This window comes from Chiloscyllium punctatum, chromosome 10, assembly GCF_047496795.1.
Source record: "Chiloscyllium punctatum isolate Juve2018m chromosome 10, sChiPun1.3, whole genome shotgun sequence".
In the NCBI taxonomy this organism is placed as follows: Eukaryota; Metazoa; Chordata; class Chondrichthyes; order Orectolobiformes; family Hemiscylliidae; genus Chiloscyllium; species Chiloscyllium punctatum.
Window position 1 is genome coordinate 49,123,204 of NC_092748.1, and position 19,426 is coordinate 49,142,629.

Sequence of the window (19,426 nt, forward strand, 5' to 3'; positions counted from 1 at the left end):
GGTGTTAGAATCAAAACTGCTCAACCTCGCTCCAAAATGTAGCACAGAAGGAGCCAAAAAAAATTTCAATGAAAACTTAATATAAAAGCATGTGAAATCTTGATCATCTGTTGCAGTTCAAAATTGTTTCTCTTCATAAGCCTGGTACATGGCCCAAGGCTGCCTTTGAAATCTGTCATGTCCTAATTGCTTATGCTTTATTTTACAAGATTTGGATGGATCAATGAGAAACTGATAGTCCTAGTCTGGTGCTTTTCACTAACTGTTCAACTACAGCCACATGCTGCACAATTATTTGGCTTGAAGTTTCAACTGGGCTGTACATTTGCTGTTCTAAGGTTGTGAGCTGAAAATGTGTGCTGGAAAAGCGCAGCAGGTCAGGCAGCATCCAAGGGACAGGAGAATTGACGTTTCGGGAATAAGCCCTTCTTCAGGAATCTTTCTGAACATTCCTGAAGAAGGCCTTATGCCCGAAATGTCGATTCTCCTGTTCCTTGGATGCTGCCTGACCTGCTGCGCTTTTCCAGCAACACATTTTCAGCTTTGATCTCCAGCATCTGAAGTCCTCACTTTCTCCTGTTCTAAGGTTGTGCCATATTAACATTTTAGGAAATGGAACTATTGGAAACACAGCATGCATTACACAGATGGTAACATTGACATCATGTATTGATGTGCACAGGCATAAAGAATTGAACTTCCACCTTTGATGGTGCGTCTTTCTATGTTCCACCAATGAGTAGGTTTACATCATGACAAAACTGACTTTGTTGGCGTGCAGGTGGTGAGTAGAAAGAGTTTGGATTTTTTGACCAGAAATCAAGAGTTGACTTTTATGCGAGTTTGACTGGTACTTAGGAATAAACCATTCTTGAAATTAATGACTGATTCACAGTAGAATTTGGAAATAGTTAAGACATCAGCTCAAAGATTCATGTACATTTTAGAGAGGAGGGGTGTGGAGGTAGGGAGAAGTGCTTATGCAGTGGCTGGAGATCAATGGTGTACCTTTTAACTTACATGAAATCACCTGAACACAGAAGTTCAATGCAGGTCAGTAAAATTCATGGATCACACCAAGTTTGGTAGGACTGTTGAAGTGGAGGGGACAAATTGAGATAAGTGAAGAATTTATCAAAATAGTAAGCTAGTGTAATAGGAGAAGATTAAATAGCTCATAGAGATACAGCTGGAAGAAAATACAAGTGGGATAAAAAACTAGAAAGAAACAGGTTTTTGTGGGTGGAAACAGAGTCATTAGGGACAATCAAGCGACTGCTGGACATGCACATGGACAGCAGTGACTTGAAGGATGCGTAGGTTAGGTTATTTTATCTTATTTTAGATTAGGAATAATCCTCCGCACAGCATCATGAACCAAAGGGCCTGTTCTGAGCTGTACTTTTCTATGTTCTATGTATACTACTGTACACGTTCTCAAGATGTCTCAACATGCTTCACAGCTAACAAGTTATTTTTAAAACAAATGTGAATGCCCAAAAGGCAGCGGTTGAATAGAGACAGGGCTGAAATTATCCATGAATAGTCTCAAAATAGCAAAACATCATCTAGCTACCATAGTAGACTGAAGCTCAATGCAGCTAAGTATAAAAGCAAGAGGAATGCTCGACTAGGTGGGCAATAGTGGAGCTTGCATTGGAAGGTGTCATGCTGAAATTATTGATTGTCCTGGTCAAACTACACATTTGAATTATGTAACTTACAGAGAAAATGCTGCAAACAGACAGGTGGTCAGGTAGCAACTGATAAGAAAACACACATTAACATTTCAAATGCAGATCGTTCCTCAAATGGTAATCATGTCAAAGAGAGAAACAGGATTTCTTCTTGTTGAGCAGATTTGGAGGAGAAATGGCAGTGAATTAAATGTAAATGCCAAAAAAGTATTTTGCAGCCAGTCTGATCATTAGGATGTGATAAGATTTTCAAACCTTGGAGGAAATACTGATAAAAGATTACACCATCAGTCCTTATAAAATATACATTAAATCTAAAGGCTTTTTAATCTTAAAACCAGACAACTGAGAATTTACAAATCCATTAAGTAGACACTTTATAAAAATGAATTGACAATAGATCTGGCACCTTGAAAGTGACTGTAATCAGCATGAACACTTGCGACCTGGTTTACACTAACATTATATTTTAGTCAATGAAGATTATATATTATACTAGACATCTAGGGATATACATTCATGACAATATAACATGCAACAGACTTGGAGCCTCGTCATAAAAACACAAGAAATGGCAGGAGTAGGTCATTTGGTCAGATTGAAGCTGCTCTACAAGTCAATGATTCTACCTGAAAGAATTGTGGCCCCAATTTCACTTTCGTACCTGTCCTCCAATAACTCTAGACTCCCTTGTCTAGAAAATATCTGCTTGGCAGCCTTGATATATTCAAAGACTCCCAACTTCTACCACTCTCTTGGGGAGACAATTCTAAAGATTACAAAGCTCAGAAGAAATTCCTCATTTTCTCCTTCTAAGGGGAGACCCTTTACTTTGAAGAGTCACCTGGTTTTAGAATCCCAGATGAGCAGAAACATTAATCAAAACATAATTGTCCCACTTTAATCTTTGAGCCACACGTTCAACCATCACATCTTATTTATTGTATGTCAATTTTATAATAGCTCATGTAGTGTTTTTGTTTTTTAATTAGTCCCTAGATGTTCATAAAACCATTATGACTCAAAGGCGCATTTGACACATCAAGTCCATGTTGATTCTTTATAGAGCAATCTAGTCAGTTCCACTCCACACCACACACAAAACGCTCTAACCCTATCACCCAATAAGACTTTTTCCCCTTTAGTGTCTAACAAACTTCCATTCCAGCACTGCTTTAACACAATTAAATGTTTTAATACTTTTCTTCAGCATCAGAGGAACTCACTAAACAGTTACGTGCCATTATGTATGAAGCCAAATTAGAGAACATTATAAAAAGCCCAATGTGATTTTAACCCAATGGGTCAACTCTACATAACAATATGTAACGAGGTTTGATGAGGAACTCATCTAAAGACACATAGATTATTAGGATCAGCATGAGGCAACTTTTAGCTTTCATTTTATTCTTGACTTTTATTTGGAGTCCTTGCTTTGCAGAATGCCTGCTTTGGATGTTAAATGAGGCTTGGTTGTTAAACTTATCCTCCTTTGGCAGATCCTATTTCTCAGTCCTACCTATGCCATTGGCAACCATATGACAACTGGATCAGAGCTTTTAGATTCCATGTTCCACTTGCAAACTAAGGGTACGGTCTCAATCTTCAAACTGTGAGGCAGCACAGCCTCTGGAACTCTCAATCTAAGCTGCATAGTGTGGTATCCATTCTCCTAACTAAAGGGTCTCCCACCATTCCCCTTATACGCCCGCTCCTTGAAAGGCCAATCCTATAGCACAGTGTTGTCGTTAGTTTGTCTAACATCCCTGCAACGCATGCTCTCATGGATCTAGGAACTGTCGGTTAGATTTCAACTTCATTCACTTTTCAACCAGTGTATCTTACTAAATGGCAGTGAAATGCAATTAGCTTTTATGCATCAAATAAAATTTTTGTTCAGTAACTCCTAATGAATTTAAATAAAATCTTCTGTGTTGTCTTCTCCAATTAAATATCTCCTACATGTCCTGCACTCAAAATGCACTACACATATTAACAGTTTTGTAGGGAGATTACCTATTTAGTATGGACTTAGGGAAAAAAAAAGTGTAAGTTTAAAAAAAATGGAATAAATGGAAAAAAATGGCAAAATGGAATAATATCGTACAGGTATACAAAATCCAAAATCTGAAAAGCTCCAAAATCCGAATAACTTTTTGTGAAGTTTTTCTCTCATTAACAAGGTTGTTTCGCGTGCAAACAGTTAAACCAACTCCATACCCACTTGACCCACATCACTCAGACATGACATGGGGGTGTGACCCAACACTGGTAGGCATCAATTCTGTCTCAGGGCCTGTATCACTCACAGGTGAGTCTGCTATTTGATTAAATTTTATAAAATTTAATTGTTAAACTGTTACTTATTCAGAAATCTAAAATATTCCGAATTCCGAAAACCAGTTAGTCCCAAGGCTTTTGGATAAAGAATTGTGTATTTGTATTACAAAAGGAATAAATGAAAATAAAATCACTGCTGATAAATGAACGGCAAGGCTTTAAATTCTCACCTCTCCTCATCAGATAAATGCTGATACACCAAAGTTTGCTGCCTCAGCATCATGAATTCCAAGTCCATCATCTGTGTTCTAAAAAAATTCAGATTCCTTCTCATTATCTGCAACTCTTGATATGTAGTCTGAAAAAAAGTTTTGAAGAAAAACTTAAATATTACAGATGCAGTGCATTGGTTGAGATTTCGCATGAAAGTAAATTTAATGTCACCTGTCATCAAGCTAATGTGTACATTAGCTTTTAGATGTTGCTGAACACAGACTCTGATGAATTTAGACTTTGGCTTGCTAATACAGTACTGTGTATATCTTAATTCAATGCTGGTACAATGGTAAGGTTTTACATTAACGCATTCCTAAATGAAATAGATCATTTGCTGAACAGGTTTTGATTAAAGGAAGGCAATGCCTGTCCAGTGAAGATATACTTCAGTTTAGAAGCAGAGTCATGATATCATGAATTCATGTCTTTCAAAGTATAATTACCTTTTTGTGATTTTCACTAAGAGCTTTTTGTCCCCCAAAGCTCCAAAACAATGCAACAGCTTATAAAACAGTAATTAGTGTTCCTGGAATTTGAGGAAATCAGCTCCAACACCTAAAATACCTCAAAACAAAAAAAGGAACAACTCTGACAGCCACAATCGTTTTTCAGTCCTCCATTGTGGACTATCAAGAATCATCATGAGGGGCATGGATAGGGTAAATAGTCAAGATCTTTTCTCAGAGGGTGGCAAGTCCAAAACAAGAGGACATAGGTTTATGATGAGATGCGAAAGACTTAAAAGGAATCTAAGGGGCAACCTTTTCACGTTGAGGGTAGTGCATGTATGGAATGAGCTGTCAGAGGAAGTGCTGGAGGCTGGGACAATTACCACATTTAAAAGGCATCTGGATACGTATATGAATAGGAAGGGTTTAGAGGGATATGGGCCAAGTGCTGGCAAATGAGACTAGACTTATTTAGGATACCTGGTCAGCATGGCCAAACTGGACCAAATGGTCTGTTCTATGCTGTACATCTTTATGAATCTGTGACTCTGAGTGTTAATAACACCAATGAACCTGGAATGAACACTGTGGAAAATCTGCCCATGAAACAAGTGAAGCGGCAAATATAATGCTCTGTCCCAAAGTTCTACTCATGTTATTTCTTCTATCAAACTGACCTCAGTAATTATTTATCTTGCAAAGTGCAAAATGTATGGGAGTACATTTATGCCATGCAACACCATTTTCAACACTAGCACGGGCTCATTTACTGTGCTTCCACAGCCAATAATAGAGGCAAAGTAAAACAAATAGCTGCAAATGGATTCTTTAGCCCCCCCCAGATAAAAGTCTCCTCTTCTGACAGGTAGAATTTAAGCTGAGTTTGCACCTAATTCTCGTGTGCCCATAGCACAAAATGGGAACGCTGATACAAAATGCATTAGTTTATAAATCAATTTTATTCTGACATGACATGGTTCCTGCAGAAGATACACTTCCCAGTGTTGCAGTAGGAAGTAGTTCTTTGCAGTTAAGATTAAGTGACTTTTCTTAGGGCTGCAAGACCCTGCATCCAGCTCCTGTTTTGCTCAGGGAATTCAAACAAAATGTCATGGGATGTAAGGTTCACTGACAACATCTGCATTTACCACACAATCCTAGTCACCCTTCAGAAGGTCATGGTGGGACCACTTTTGTGAATCGCAGCAGTATCTGTGATAGTGAAGTTGATAAAAGTTACATATGTTACATCAATTCCCATCAAAACACAACAATTCACAAATCTGTGATCTGCTCACTTGTCCAATGTTTTTCTATAGTGCTGTGAAAAGAGCGTGTGTGTTTTGGCTTAGTCTAGGTATAGGAATTAGAAACGCAATTAAGCATTAATGCTTAAAACTGAAAGCATTTCATTGAAATTTGCACAGTTGAAATGTGATTTGATAACTAGAGATCATAGCAGTTATAACTGTACAACACTAATGCAACTGACACATGCCACCCACCAGCACTTTTGATACATTATAAATAAAAACATCAAAAAGTAATAGACTGTTTTGGTTTCAGAAAGCAACTTACTTCATACAATGGTAAAAGACCTAATCTTGATGATGAAGAACAATAAGGAAAGGGCTGATCGCTCCCATGAAACATTGGGATCTGAAAACATAAGCAATTTGATTAGCAAGGAGCTTCTTGGAAAGCCAAGAGGTATATTTAAACTATTCAGATCATGTACAGATTTAACCTTAATTATTAAGGGAAAAATTGAAGTAATCAAAAGGTAGAATATGTTTCACATTATCAATATGTCAGTGATACACTAATAGGATGCAACCACAGATCTCGATCCCAACTTCTCTCACACAATACAAAATGTGAATATGAAATAACGAACAGTTATTAATCTTTCAAATTACACATTTCAGAAATATACGTTTTGTTTGTTACCAAAAGACATTGAAGTAAATGGCATTCCAATCACCTCTAGATTTATAAGATAGGCAAAGTAATCTTAATTCCTCAACTCTAAGTGAAATGATGTTTCATTACCCGTGAAAGATTCTGTACTGTGCTTCTAATCTCATGAAGGACTCCACGAAGCTGTGATTCAATAGCAGATGGAGGATTCATGGGAACGTGATGATAAGAGTGTGCCATGGGTCTCTGGGGATACAAATGTCCAAAAGGTGCTGTACATGTTGCACAAGTAGGTTCCATGAGGTTGGGAGTGCTGCACATACTCCTGGTTCTCATGTGATCATGGAGAGGTTGGCCTTGCCAGTCTGGAGGAAGTGTATGAAGAGAACAGCAAGACTGTGTCAGAGGTGAAGGCATTGGTAACGACTGTGAACTCAACCTATGTTGTGGCATTTCTTGATGTCTATTCCAAGTGAACTGTTTTTCATTCTCTCTCTTCGCAAATGGGATAAAGAGTGTTGATCGGCAGGTTGACTGCTCATCTTCATTAGTAGGCATCTCCTCCTTTCCTTTCAGGGCAGAGTATTTGTAGGTAAAACAGGGTGAACTGCACTGTGAACCACTGTCTGGTGTTAACTGTACATTTAGTGATGACACAACTCGCACTGGACTGAGCAGTGTAGTTGGAAGTGAGCTAGACCTTTGGAAATTGGATCGCTTCATCTGTGCAAGAGGTTCATTCTTGGGTGATCTCTCTCCCTCTCGCATTATTCGATCATTTGCTTTGGTCACCGGACGTCTTGCTCTTCCTGAGCTACTTGAGACAATATAGGTTTTTGTTTTAGCTCTCTCAAGTACTGTAGTAATTTTATCTATTGATGAAGAAGAAAAACTCATTGCTTCAGCATCCTTCAGATTTAAAGCAGCAGGTTCTGAATAGCAACTCAGGACAGAATCCATGCTACTCTGCCTTTGTCCAGCTTTATGATGACCAGAGTATATAGGAATATCACCTTCACTTTCATACCTTGTGTCACTTTCTGGGCACAGTGTCATGTCACCTTGTGATGAAGATTCTTCATCAGTAAATTCCAAAGCCTTCTGTCCACCTGACTGCGCAGAATTGTCCACATCAGCAGCTTCCTTGCCATCATTCTCAACCATTGCTCCTTGTGAATCAATCACAGCATCAGGAATTAGTTCTGCCTTCAACCCTAAAATTGTCTCCTTAAGATCCAGAGTCATGTTTTCCACCGGTGTTTGAAATGGAGTGAAAAACTGTTGGTCACAACTCTGAGGAGTTTTAAGGTCATCGATTAATGATGTGACTGTTGTCTCACTATCACAGCTATCAGCACTGCTCCCCATAGCCTGCAGGTAACCATCTGGACCCTTGGATAGACCACAAGAATTAAATGTATCATAAAAATTCAACTCATATAATTAATTCAATCAATCAATCAGTCACTAGTAGCTTAAATTTAAATGATTTTGTATCCAGTTAAGAAACTCAGTTTCATTTTCATCACTTCAACAAAAAGAGAAAACAGTCAATACTCGGAAATGGGTCAGTAAACATCGTACATGTCGTAACTGTTTGCAGACTTCAAATGTGTCTAAAGGGCACAGATCATTTAGGAACTATGCAGCTGTAAAGGTAATTTAGTTTTCACAATAGAGTGTGAGGATTTGAACCATTGGGTAGAAGAGAAAAGAACTGTCTTGGGAACTTCTCACCACAAGGATCTCTTCAACCTTTAAATTTGTGGCAAACTAGAGTCACGTTCTCGTACATATGCTTTCCAACAAAACTCTCTATGCTGTAATTCTGCTGGCTCAAGGGAACTCTTTCCTGGAATGGAAACTGCTGCTAAAGTTATTGATCAACTACTGATTGAAAAGAAATTGCTTCCATAGCTGAGATTTATAAAAAGAGAGGTTTCTGCTTTATTAAAATAGCATCAATAGCAAAACAAAATCCATTGTTTTGCGAAATATAAACCCTCAACTAACTACAAGAGCTCTCAAAGTTGATTTTAAATCCCACCAGTGTCTTAGATATTCCCACTATTTTACTCGATGAAAACAGCCTCTCACACAAACATATTTCTATTACTCAAATTATTACTTGGAACTGGTCACAAAAATATATTTAGGTCAATCATCTGTTCTAGAAATGTAATGTGTAAAATCTAATGCAATCTTAGTATGTACACTTAGTATAGAAGCCAAATGCACTGTAAAAATATTTTGAAATAAATAGTCAAAAAGTTTACTTTATTAATCTTAAATCATTTCAAGTTAAACTCCCTGCAGAAATGATTAGGGAGAAATACGACAACACGTAAGAATTTACAAACAGCAACAGTGCATTAATTGATCTGCTGAAAAAATATAAAACAAGAGATTCTAGAAATAAAGCATTAAGTGCCAAGTAACAAGAGGAGAGAATAACATAAGCTCCATAGAATCCGAATATGATACCAGATATGTGTCAACATAGCATCTGAGCCACAAGGGAGGGAACAGCGAATACAGCTGTCCAATTTAAAAATCAATGTTGATTATTTGACAAATACTAGTACCTCCTCAGCTTTTAAAGTTACTGAATACATGACCTACAGCATCTGCTGGGGCTCAGTCACCAAAAAAGGTCACCAGTATCCCCAGGTATATGTTTCAACTGCAGATAGAACAGATTTATTAGACATTAAAGATATTCTTAAAAGTCAACAGGACGTGCATTAGAAATCAGATATCCCCCTGACATTGTGTGGCTAATTTAGATGGGTAATTAAAGTGGATACACATTACAGATTTGGACACCTTTAGTAAACGTCATGATACTGTAGTATATTGCTTGTAATAGTAGGGCCTTAAATGTCAATAAGCAATTTGTTAAAAGATATAGATAATTTCAAAAAAATTGAATACTTGCAAATTTAAAAACAGAATACTGCAAGGATTGGAGATCCAAAATAAAACATACTGCACAGATACAAATCTCTCTGGTCTATTTTAAGATGTTGATTAACCTGCTATAGTTACGCAAAAAATTGTTACTCTTTTAAATCTGAGTGTATCAGTGTACAAACTGACAAAAAGTATCCTAAATTTTGGAAAAATAGATCCTTCTTTCAAGGTTATCAAAGGTTAAGTCTGCAGTTTCTCCTCTCTTCATGAATACTTTTCCTTCACTGTCCCCTTCAAAAAGTCATATAACATTCGAGGGAAAGCATAGGGCCTACTCCTGACCTCTACTGCCTATTATTTGCATTCTCCTTAAAAAAAAACTAAAATGTAACTGTTAAGTAGTAAATTTGGGCACAATTTTCTTTCATTAAAGTAAAAATGTAATACCTGACACTGTCCAGTCATGTCAGAGGATGGATCTTCTGCAAAACCGCTGCTATCAGAATGGGAGCTGCTGGTCCTTGTAAAATGTTCTGAAATGTACAGCAGACCTCATTAAATCTGAACCCAAATTAACATACACGCAGACAAAGCGTGAGCTAGAAATGGAAATGTTGCACTTAGAATTAATAATGTTAGAATGGAATGCATTGCACAAAGGTAAACTCAAACTGGTTTGAGCTAGCATAACAAAGTTGCATTGACTATTCTATTATCACTTCTAGTTTGATGAGCATATTCATACTGTAAGCTTACATTTGCAATGAGTTTTTTTACTCATTAAGATGTTAAAAAAACTCATAGTTGACAACTTGAAAATCTCCCATTTATTCTTGACATAAAGTTTATACAGATTTCTCAGTCTCAAGGCAAGCAATATGAAACAAAAGCTATTCCTTCTTTGATTGATGCGCATTTCATATCAGTATTGTGGTGATCAATACTTCTTTTGATCCTAATATGTAATTAGATTACTTACAGTGTGGAAACAGGCCCTTCGGCCCAACAAGTCCACACCGCCCTGCCGAAGTGCAACCCACCCATACCCCTACATCGAGCCCTTACTTAACACTCCGGGCAATTTAGCATGGCCAATTCACCTGACCTGCACATCTTTGGAGTGTGGGAGGAAACCGGAGCACCCAGAGGAAACCCACACAGACACAGGGATAATGTGCAAACTCCACACAGAGTCGCCTGAGGCAGGAATTGAACCCAGGTCTCTGGCGCTGTGAGGCAGCAGTGCTAACCACTGTGCCACCCAATCTATTTCCCATATTGCTTCTTGTACTAAGAAGCTTGGTATCTTCTCTTCTAGTTTAACATCCCCTCAGCAACTCCGAGCACTATCAAATCAAACAAAAAATAGCAGATTACATTACTTTCATTCCTGACGAGGCTTATCTAAAACCTTTGCTCCTTCAGCAGGACACAGACGGATAAATCTTGCCTCCACATTCCATAATTGATTTAGTCTTTCTCTTGGTGCTCCTCTGAACTTTAATTTCATAAATAATTTCATAATAAACTCTCATTTATTAGGAGGGACAGATTTAGATATGCTATTCAACAGCTATCACGTTTTTCTCTTTTTCCTCATGAAATTACTCCCTCCACTGAATCATACCTTGCCAGAATGAGAATCTTGCACATAAGGACTAGACAATGTGCTCACAAGTTATTCTATCTTGTAGAGCATAACAGCCACGCTTGATTTATTTATCTTCAGCTGACATCAACGCATGCACAGATTTAGTGGGTGACATTGAAAAATCATCGGAGGCAGTAATCCTAGATAAATTTCTTCTTCCTAACCTGAGGCACTAAGATTGATTGTAGCATGCTGCCAGAATCCTAATCAGACCCGTTAATTTATAAAGGACAGGGAGTGAACTTGAGGCTTGTTTGGCTTAGTTATGCATCACTTTAATCAACTGGGTCATCCGAAGAAAGGCTAAACTTTGATACAAATTAACTCTCAATTTTGCCAGAATTAACATCTGAGAAAGTAATAAAGGACAATTGCTATACAGTTGTTACATGTTTTTTGTGTTATGGAACCAAGAGAGATGTCTATTCCTTCAAATGAAATAATTCATAAAACCACAAAGTAACAGTATCTTACAAAATTATTTACCATCATTTGAAAAGCTCTGATAGGTGCAAACTAACTAGATTTTATCTTAATGGCAGCATATGTTGATTGCATTGTAAATTATTATTATTTAACAGGCTGCTATAAAGCAATTTATATTAATGTTACTTAGGACATGAGCAATTTTAAAATATTGTACCAAATAATCATGTTTTCTGATCAAAGTACAGAGAGGTGTTATCTGATTAGTTATGGTCACACAGAATGGAAGGAAATCTGTCAATTATCAACCAGGTTGCAAAATCAAAATCAACTCTATGCAGCTCCAAGTTTACTTTACCTCAGAAACAAAAAAAAATATTGTGCTGTAACTTCTGGCCCCATCTGTTAGTTTCTATGGACCAAACAAGTCATTTTCAGCACATGCATAACAGCTCTTCTATCAATGATGCATTAGTAAATCTTGTACACTTTTACAAAGAGAACCAGGAACAATTACTTTGGAACCATTTGATGAACCTAATTAGAAAATGCCCAACATTCATTCTTTAACTGTTCATCAAGAAGAATTGGAATGCAAACATTTATTCACAAAAAAGTGTGATTACTAAGTACTTGTTGTGATGAACACTATTGTAATACAATATGTAAAAAAAACCTAATCTAGGAAGTCTGTTACTACACCAGTTTTACAATGTAAAACCTGTGCCTAAACATCCAATATGGCTGGTAACATACATTCACATTGGTAAAGGCTTTTGTATGGGGACCCAAAGCTGAAGGCTGTAACAATCATTTTAATACTCAGCTTCTCCTGAAAATTAATTTGCAACTAACATCAGCATCCATGAATACTCTGTTATTACGGTCAGGTACTTGGCAGCCAAATCAGCCACCTTCAAAGAAACCCTGGAGGCTTTCTCCCAAAAGGCAAACTTGAAAGAAGAAATATTAAATCAATGCCTCACTGCTGGTCACTGTTGTGATTTGAACGAGATTAGCCAGGTGGATCTCATAGATTAGGGACCTCCCTGATTAGACCAGGTTAACAGTGCCAATCGGGGAGTCCTGGCTGATGGATATAAACAGGAGGATCAGAGATTCTGGTCATTCACTTTGAGGGAGCTGGATCAGTGTCAAATACTCTCCACCTGTAAATCAATGGTGATTTGGTGATGGTACACAGGCCTCTGTGAAGTTATTCCAGTTATCACTTCCGATCAGCCCAGTTGCCTTGCTGGACTTTACCTGCAAACCTCAACTGATATCGGTGTTGGACAGCCTTTCAAGACTGTCAAATTTTGCAGGGACTGGTAGCTGCAGCTCACTGATAATAAACAAATGAGGCCCAGCAAATCAACTTCCTGCAATCCTGTCACTGACCTCTTTAAATACAGGCCTTTTGCTCAACACCAATATCACAACCCAATTCAACTCAACTCCATTTTTGGACTCAATATTTTGGTGGCAAATTCTTACAACAAAAAACTTCACCAAAACAGAAAACCCCTTTAGTTTGAAACATAAAAACAAATTATCTGTTTTCACTGTAGCATCTGTATATTATGAGACTTCATAAAAAGTGATTGCATGCTGAAAGTGCTGTTCATTACATATAAACATTGAGTAGGGAATAAGTATCTGACATGAGCTGATTCATGCTGTAAGCAATCTTGCATGTGGTTGGCTTGACCTAATCTAAAGTCAACAGGGATGTGATGTGGAACTTGAGATGTACTTAGTACACAAAGAATGCACAATCAATAAAGCAAATAAAGGCTAACCAGTAATTGCAGGACAACAAGCAAACCCCAGATCTGAAAACATCACTTCCTTGACACTCAGTGATTATAAAAGGCTATAGTGTACTTAGACACTTTTAGAGCTTCTTGTTAATATGTGATTTCCTGCTGTTTAAGTTTACTGACTGTTTAGAGATAAAGGAAACTGCACCTTCAATCCTAGGCATGAAATCAGTATTGAATGAGTGAAATTTCTGCTCATATAGACTTGAGCATCCCATTGTAAAATTTCTGCCAATGGCACATGAGCAATCTAAGCACAAACTATGCTCAAAACTTTTCTGCTCAAACTCATTTATATAATCATAAATATAAAAGTCTTTCTTGAACCAGATTTTTCAGGACTTATTTTTCCCTTTCTGTTTGTTTTCTGCATTTAAACATATAAATACTTTTAAGCTTGATAACTGTTTTGTCAATGCAGATGAAATGTGCTTACCTCAAAAAAACATTTTTAACAAATATCTAATCTATCACTTGGTAATACAATAAAAATAACTAAAAAGTGAACCACAACAATATATTGGCTTCAATATAGAGTGTGTGGTCAGTCTTAGTAAATAAATACTTTGCTGATATTCAAGAACTATTTAAAAAAGGTACACATTATTACTCTTGCAACTATAAATTAACCATGCTTTTAAGAACTTCCTCAGAGGCCCGATATAGTTTAATTCATGCAAACTCAATGTGCTGATTAATTAAATTTGTTTCTGTGGCCAGATTCCAGAGATATACTTCTTAAAACAAAGTAAAAGGTTGCAGAAAAGGTCAGAGTCAAGTTTTGCTTGATAATATCCAAGAAATGTCTTGTGACACTTGCCATTAAAGGAACCATATAAACACAAGTTGTTGTAAATCTTTTTCAATATTCACAGAAGAGATTGACTCAGTCATGAACTGGACATATACATGAAAGGGAAAAGGCCACTCAGTTCCTTCAGCCTACTTTGTCATTCAATTACATCATGGTTGAAAGAGGGCCTTGTGGTGCACTGGTAATATCACTAACTTTGGACCAAAAGCTCTGGATTAGAGTCCCACTTGCCCCTGAGGTAGCTGTAACACTATATTCTGCATTCTCTTCACTCACCCTGATATAAGTGTGTAAGGTATGATTTGTCTGGTTAGCATGCAAAACAATACTTTTTGCTGTATTCCAGTACATGTGACAATAATAAATAAAACCAAATCATAACATGTCCAAGCACATTGATTGAAAAGTTCTCAACTCTTTTAGTTTTCGTATGGAAGGGCAAAATGTGGCAGCACAGGCTTGGAGTACAGACAGGCCAGTTCCTTTACCATATTGTTCTTTATTCTATTTACCTGCCTTCTCTCACTGTCCCTCAATGTATCTAGTTAATTAAAGTCTGTGGATCTCAGTCTTGAAAATTGCAATAGCACCAACATTCACAGCATTTAAAGGGATTGAATTCTAGATTTCAAAACCCTATATGAAAAAATACTCTCGGATTTCAGTTCTGTATGACCAAATTTTTATTTGAGGATTATGCCCCTTGTTTTAGGTTCTATCACTAGAGAAATTAGGTCCTAAATTAAATTCACATTTTTAGGCATAATTGACACAATCCAGCTTAATAATGGGTGATTATAGTGGCCTGACTGTCACCCAGTCAGTGCGAGAATCAGTGCAAAAAGGATTTTGTTAACTGATGACTCCTAGTGGAAAATATACGTATGAGCATTGTGTGAGAGCAATGAGTTTGGGCTGACACTGCTCGAGATAGAATAAGCCTTTGTTGAGACTTGCATATAAATATGGTCTCATTACATGAGTTGCATGAGGAATTTCAGGGCCCATAGAAATACATTCACCACTAATCAGGGGTTTGAGATACGGAGAGGAATCAGTTTGCAGATCAACAACTTTTAGTGAAATTAATAGAGACCATCATTGATGAGAAGGATATCGAACTAGGGAGAAGAATCGGCGGATATAGCATTCCTCTCTACCAATACCCCACAATAGAAGTTTGGAATCCAGCAGCTTAGATCACTTAACATTTCTTTGAAGAATTCAGGTAGCACAGGAATTGTCTATGTTGAAGATTAAGGAGTTGCAATTCCTTGCAAGTTTACAAATTGATATACACCAACTCTTCTCATATTGTGACAAAATCAGACATACAGTTGAAAATGCTTGCTACAAATATCAACAAACAGTAAAAAAACTTTTAAAAAGCATTTTATTTCTGAAAACCTCTATTTAAAATGACCGGAAGCACTTTTATACATTTCCCCCCAAGATTCAGTTAAAACAAGTTCAATGTTTGTAGGCAGATGCAAATTGAATATTACATTTAAAATAGATTGCTCTCATAGTTTAAAAGTATTTTCAATATTTTAATCATTTCTACATAAGCTGTGCCTTTTCTCACAAATGGTAACTACAGTGCTGTGCAATTCTTTGTTTTCATCAAGTGGTGTCAGTATCCACAAGGCTATTGAGACTAAGGGAACATTCATTTGATCAAGGTTTGGTAAACTCTGCAGCCTCCACCACTTCCTCTGGCAGCTCATTCCACACACACACACACACACACACACACACACACACACACACACCACCCTCTGAAACATTTGTCCTTTAGATCTCCTATAATCTTTCCTTTCTCACCCTAAACCTATGCCCTCTGGTTCTGGACTTCACCACCCAGAGAAAATACCTTGTCTATTTATCCTATCCATACTCCTCATGATTTTATAAACTTCTTTCACGTCACCCCTCAGCCTCCAACACTCCAGGGAAAATAGCCCCAGCCTATTCAGCCTCTCCCGACAGCTCAAATCCTCCAACCCTGGCAACATCCTTGTAAATCATTTCTGAACCTTTTACGTTTCACAACATCCTTTCTATAGGAGGGTTGCACACAACAATTCCAAAAGTGGCCTAACCGACATCCTGTACAGCCACATGACCTCCCCAACTCCTATACTCAATGCTCTGACCAATAATGCAAAGCATACCAAACGCCTTCTTCACTATCCTATCTACCTGCAACTCAACTTTCAAGGAATATGAACATGCACTCCAAGGTCTCTTTGTTCAGCAACACTCTCCAGGACCTCACCAATAAAAGTACACGTCCAGCCCTGATTTGTCTTTTCAAAGTGCAGCACCTCACATTTATCTAAATTCAACTCCATCTGCCACTCCTTAGCCCATTGGCCCATCTAATCAAGATCCCGTTGTACTCTGGAGATAGAGTGGACAGCAAAGAAGGTTACCTCAATTTTGGTGCCATCTGCAAACTTACTAACTATATCTCCTATGTTCATAGATATACAGAATTCCTGTGCAATTATTCCAGAAAAAAAAATCATTTGTGGGCGGCACGGTGGCACAGTAGTTAGCACTGCTGCCTCACAGCGCTAGAGACCCAGGTTCAATTCCCGCCTCAGGCGACTGACTGTGTAGAATTTGCACATTCTCCCAGTGTCTGTGTGGGTTTCCTCTGGGTACTCCGGTTTCCTCTCAGTCCAAAAATGTGCAGGTTAGGTGAATTGGCCATACTAAATTGCCCATAGTGTTAGGGGCAGGGGTAAATGTAGGGGAATGGGTCTGGGTGGGTTGCGCTTCGGTGGGTCGGTGTGGACTTGTTGGGCCGAAGGGCCTGTTTCCACACTGTGAGTAATCTAATCTATCAAGTCAAAATGTAATCCTGAGCTAGAATTACTTAAGGACTAGCTACTTTTCATTTAAAACTGTAAAATTATAGTTTTATATGCCATTGCAGATGGTGATTTGCTTTCATCATTCCTTCTTAGCAACGCAATAAGGAACTAATAGTTAATTCTTTTCTAAAAATTGGGAGTACCTAAATGGTAGAGGATTAATGACAAATGCTAATTTTAACTACTGTTTCAATCAGTTTCTATTTGCAACTGATACTAATATGCATGAACCGCTTACACATTTAAACTTATTTTGAATTAAAACTAAGTCAATATCCTCCCTCGAAAAATCAGGATACACACATTAAAGCACAATCCTAAAATAAATGAGCAACAGCAAAGGGCCACTCAAACCCCACAAAGCTAACTGCTACTAGATGATGCAATGTTTTAGGGTAGGAAAACATCAGCCTGCACAAGATTATTGGCAGATTACAGTAGATATAGAATTTCATGCCAATTATCAGATCATTTCTGAAAAGGTTTAAGCAATTATGTCACTAAACAAGAATACCTTTGCATTAATGTCAACAAATCTCAAGGTTACACAACATACTGAGAGGTGCTATCATTGCAGACAATGGCTAACAAAAGTAGCCAACAATGGCTGAAGTAATAATTCAATTTCTGGTATCAATTATTTAATTCTTATCAAAGGTTCTTGTGAAGAAAAGGAAACATATTCATACTTCCGGCTTCTAGCAGGAGTAAAACGTAGCGATAGTTAACGTAGTGCAAGACATCACTTATCAAAATCATGTGACTGCGATAAATGTGGAGATTTACTTTCTCACATTTATGCTGTTGACATCCAGCTTGACCTCATTAATACCCCTCAACTCCTTCCACTGGTGCTAAAACTATCAAGCTGCTGACCTAATATCAAGCACTTGATGGGTAGCAATTTCTTCTTACTCATTTTTGGGAAGAGTAAAGCCTCAGTTTTTAGTCATCTGTCCAAACTCTGTTCTCTATTTTAACCTCACCCACACCCAGCTTACCTCCTTCGGAAACCCTCATCCATCATCAACACCTCTAGATTCAACTAACCTAATGCACTCTTGGGCTGTAGGTCCCATTCTATCCTTGGTGAGCTTGAGGCCATCCAATATTCTGTTTCCAGTGCCTTAATCTCTAGCAGGCTTATTTCTCATTCATCACTGTGCTTGTTGACCACTATTTGCACACATTTAAACTGCATCTTAGAATCATAGAATCTCTATAGTGTGGAAACAGGCCATTCAGGCCAACAATTCCACACTGACTCTCCAACGAGTTTCCTATCCAAACCTATTCCCCTGCCCTACATTCCTCGTCAATTGCAAATCCTGCCATGACTTCACCCATCCCTCTTTCTGCAATCTCCTCCAATCCACAAACCGCCCAACATCCAGGATCTTCTAATTCTGACCTCTTGCCTATCCCCATTTTGCTTTGGTTCACCAGTTCCTCAGTTCCCTAGAGCTCACACTCTGGAGCTCTACACCAGTGCAGACTAACACCCAGCTCATTCTTCGCTTTGAAACCACGCCTTAAAACCTACCTTTCTGCCAATCTTTTTGTCACCTAACATAATATCTCCTGATAGGCTTGGTCCCATACCTGATAATGCTCCCTGTGCTAGATGTTGCAAAATCTTGAAATATTAAAAAGGAGCTAGGTAAACAGAAGAGGTGATAATGTACCAGCAGTGTTGAATTAGAAAGCTAAGGCGTTATATTTATTTAGTGTAAGCTTTCTCTTTCTGTATCTAACTTGGTATTGAATTTACCAGCACTAACTGACACTTCTTTCCACTCCTTATATTGGTACTTCCCTCATTTTGATTGTTTAAAGGCATTTAGCAAATTGCTTGCATTATTCAATCCAGTCACAGGTGCCTGGTTGCCCTCACAGATATCAACACGCGCTTTCAGCAACAAATATTGATGGAACATTTGGTTCCATTTCCCAACAGTTAAACTTCAGATTGCTGTTGAATGCCGAGTACCAGAGGTACTAATGCTTTTAAGGTAAGATGTTCCATTGGTGTGTAATTAAAATGAAATGAGTAAATTCAATTTTGTTGGAACTGATCATTAATTATAACTTAATGATTTAGATCAGCATATTAATAAAAGCTTTCACAAAGACTTAAAAAATATTTAGCACTTGCAAATTTAGGTCAAAATCATGTGATTTCAATTTGAGATCTGGACGAGATGTAGCTAATGTCCTTCAAAAAAGTATAAAGCCATGCATTTGGGCTTAGGAAAGACTAGGTCTATTTATGACATTCAGGAATACCTGGTAAAA

At 37.7% G+C, this 19,426-nt stretch overlaps 1 protein-coding gene across 5 annotated transcripts in view; it reads right to left on the bottom strand.

The window, feature by feature from the left end:
* Positions 1-19,426, bottom strand: part of itprid2 (ITPR interacting domain containing 2) — a 155,851-nt gene that overhangs the window by 15,628 nt on the left and 120,797 nt on the right. For all 5 annotated transcript variants that reach the window (XM_072579072.1, XM_072579076.1, XM_072579077.1 and 2 more), the window contains 4 exons: positions 9,983-10,068; positions 6,755-8,014; positions 6,281-6,361; positions 4,208-4,335 (listed from right to left, as the gene is read on the bottom strand). In XM_072579072.1, the coding sequence (XP_072435173.1) occupies positions 4,208-4,335; positions 6,281-6,361; positions 6,755-8,014; positions 9,983-10,068 (1,555 nt within the window). The remainder of the gene's footprint in view (positions 1-4,207; positions 4,336-6,280; positions 6,362-6,754; positions 8,015-9,982; positions 10,069-19,426) is intronic.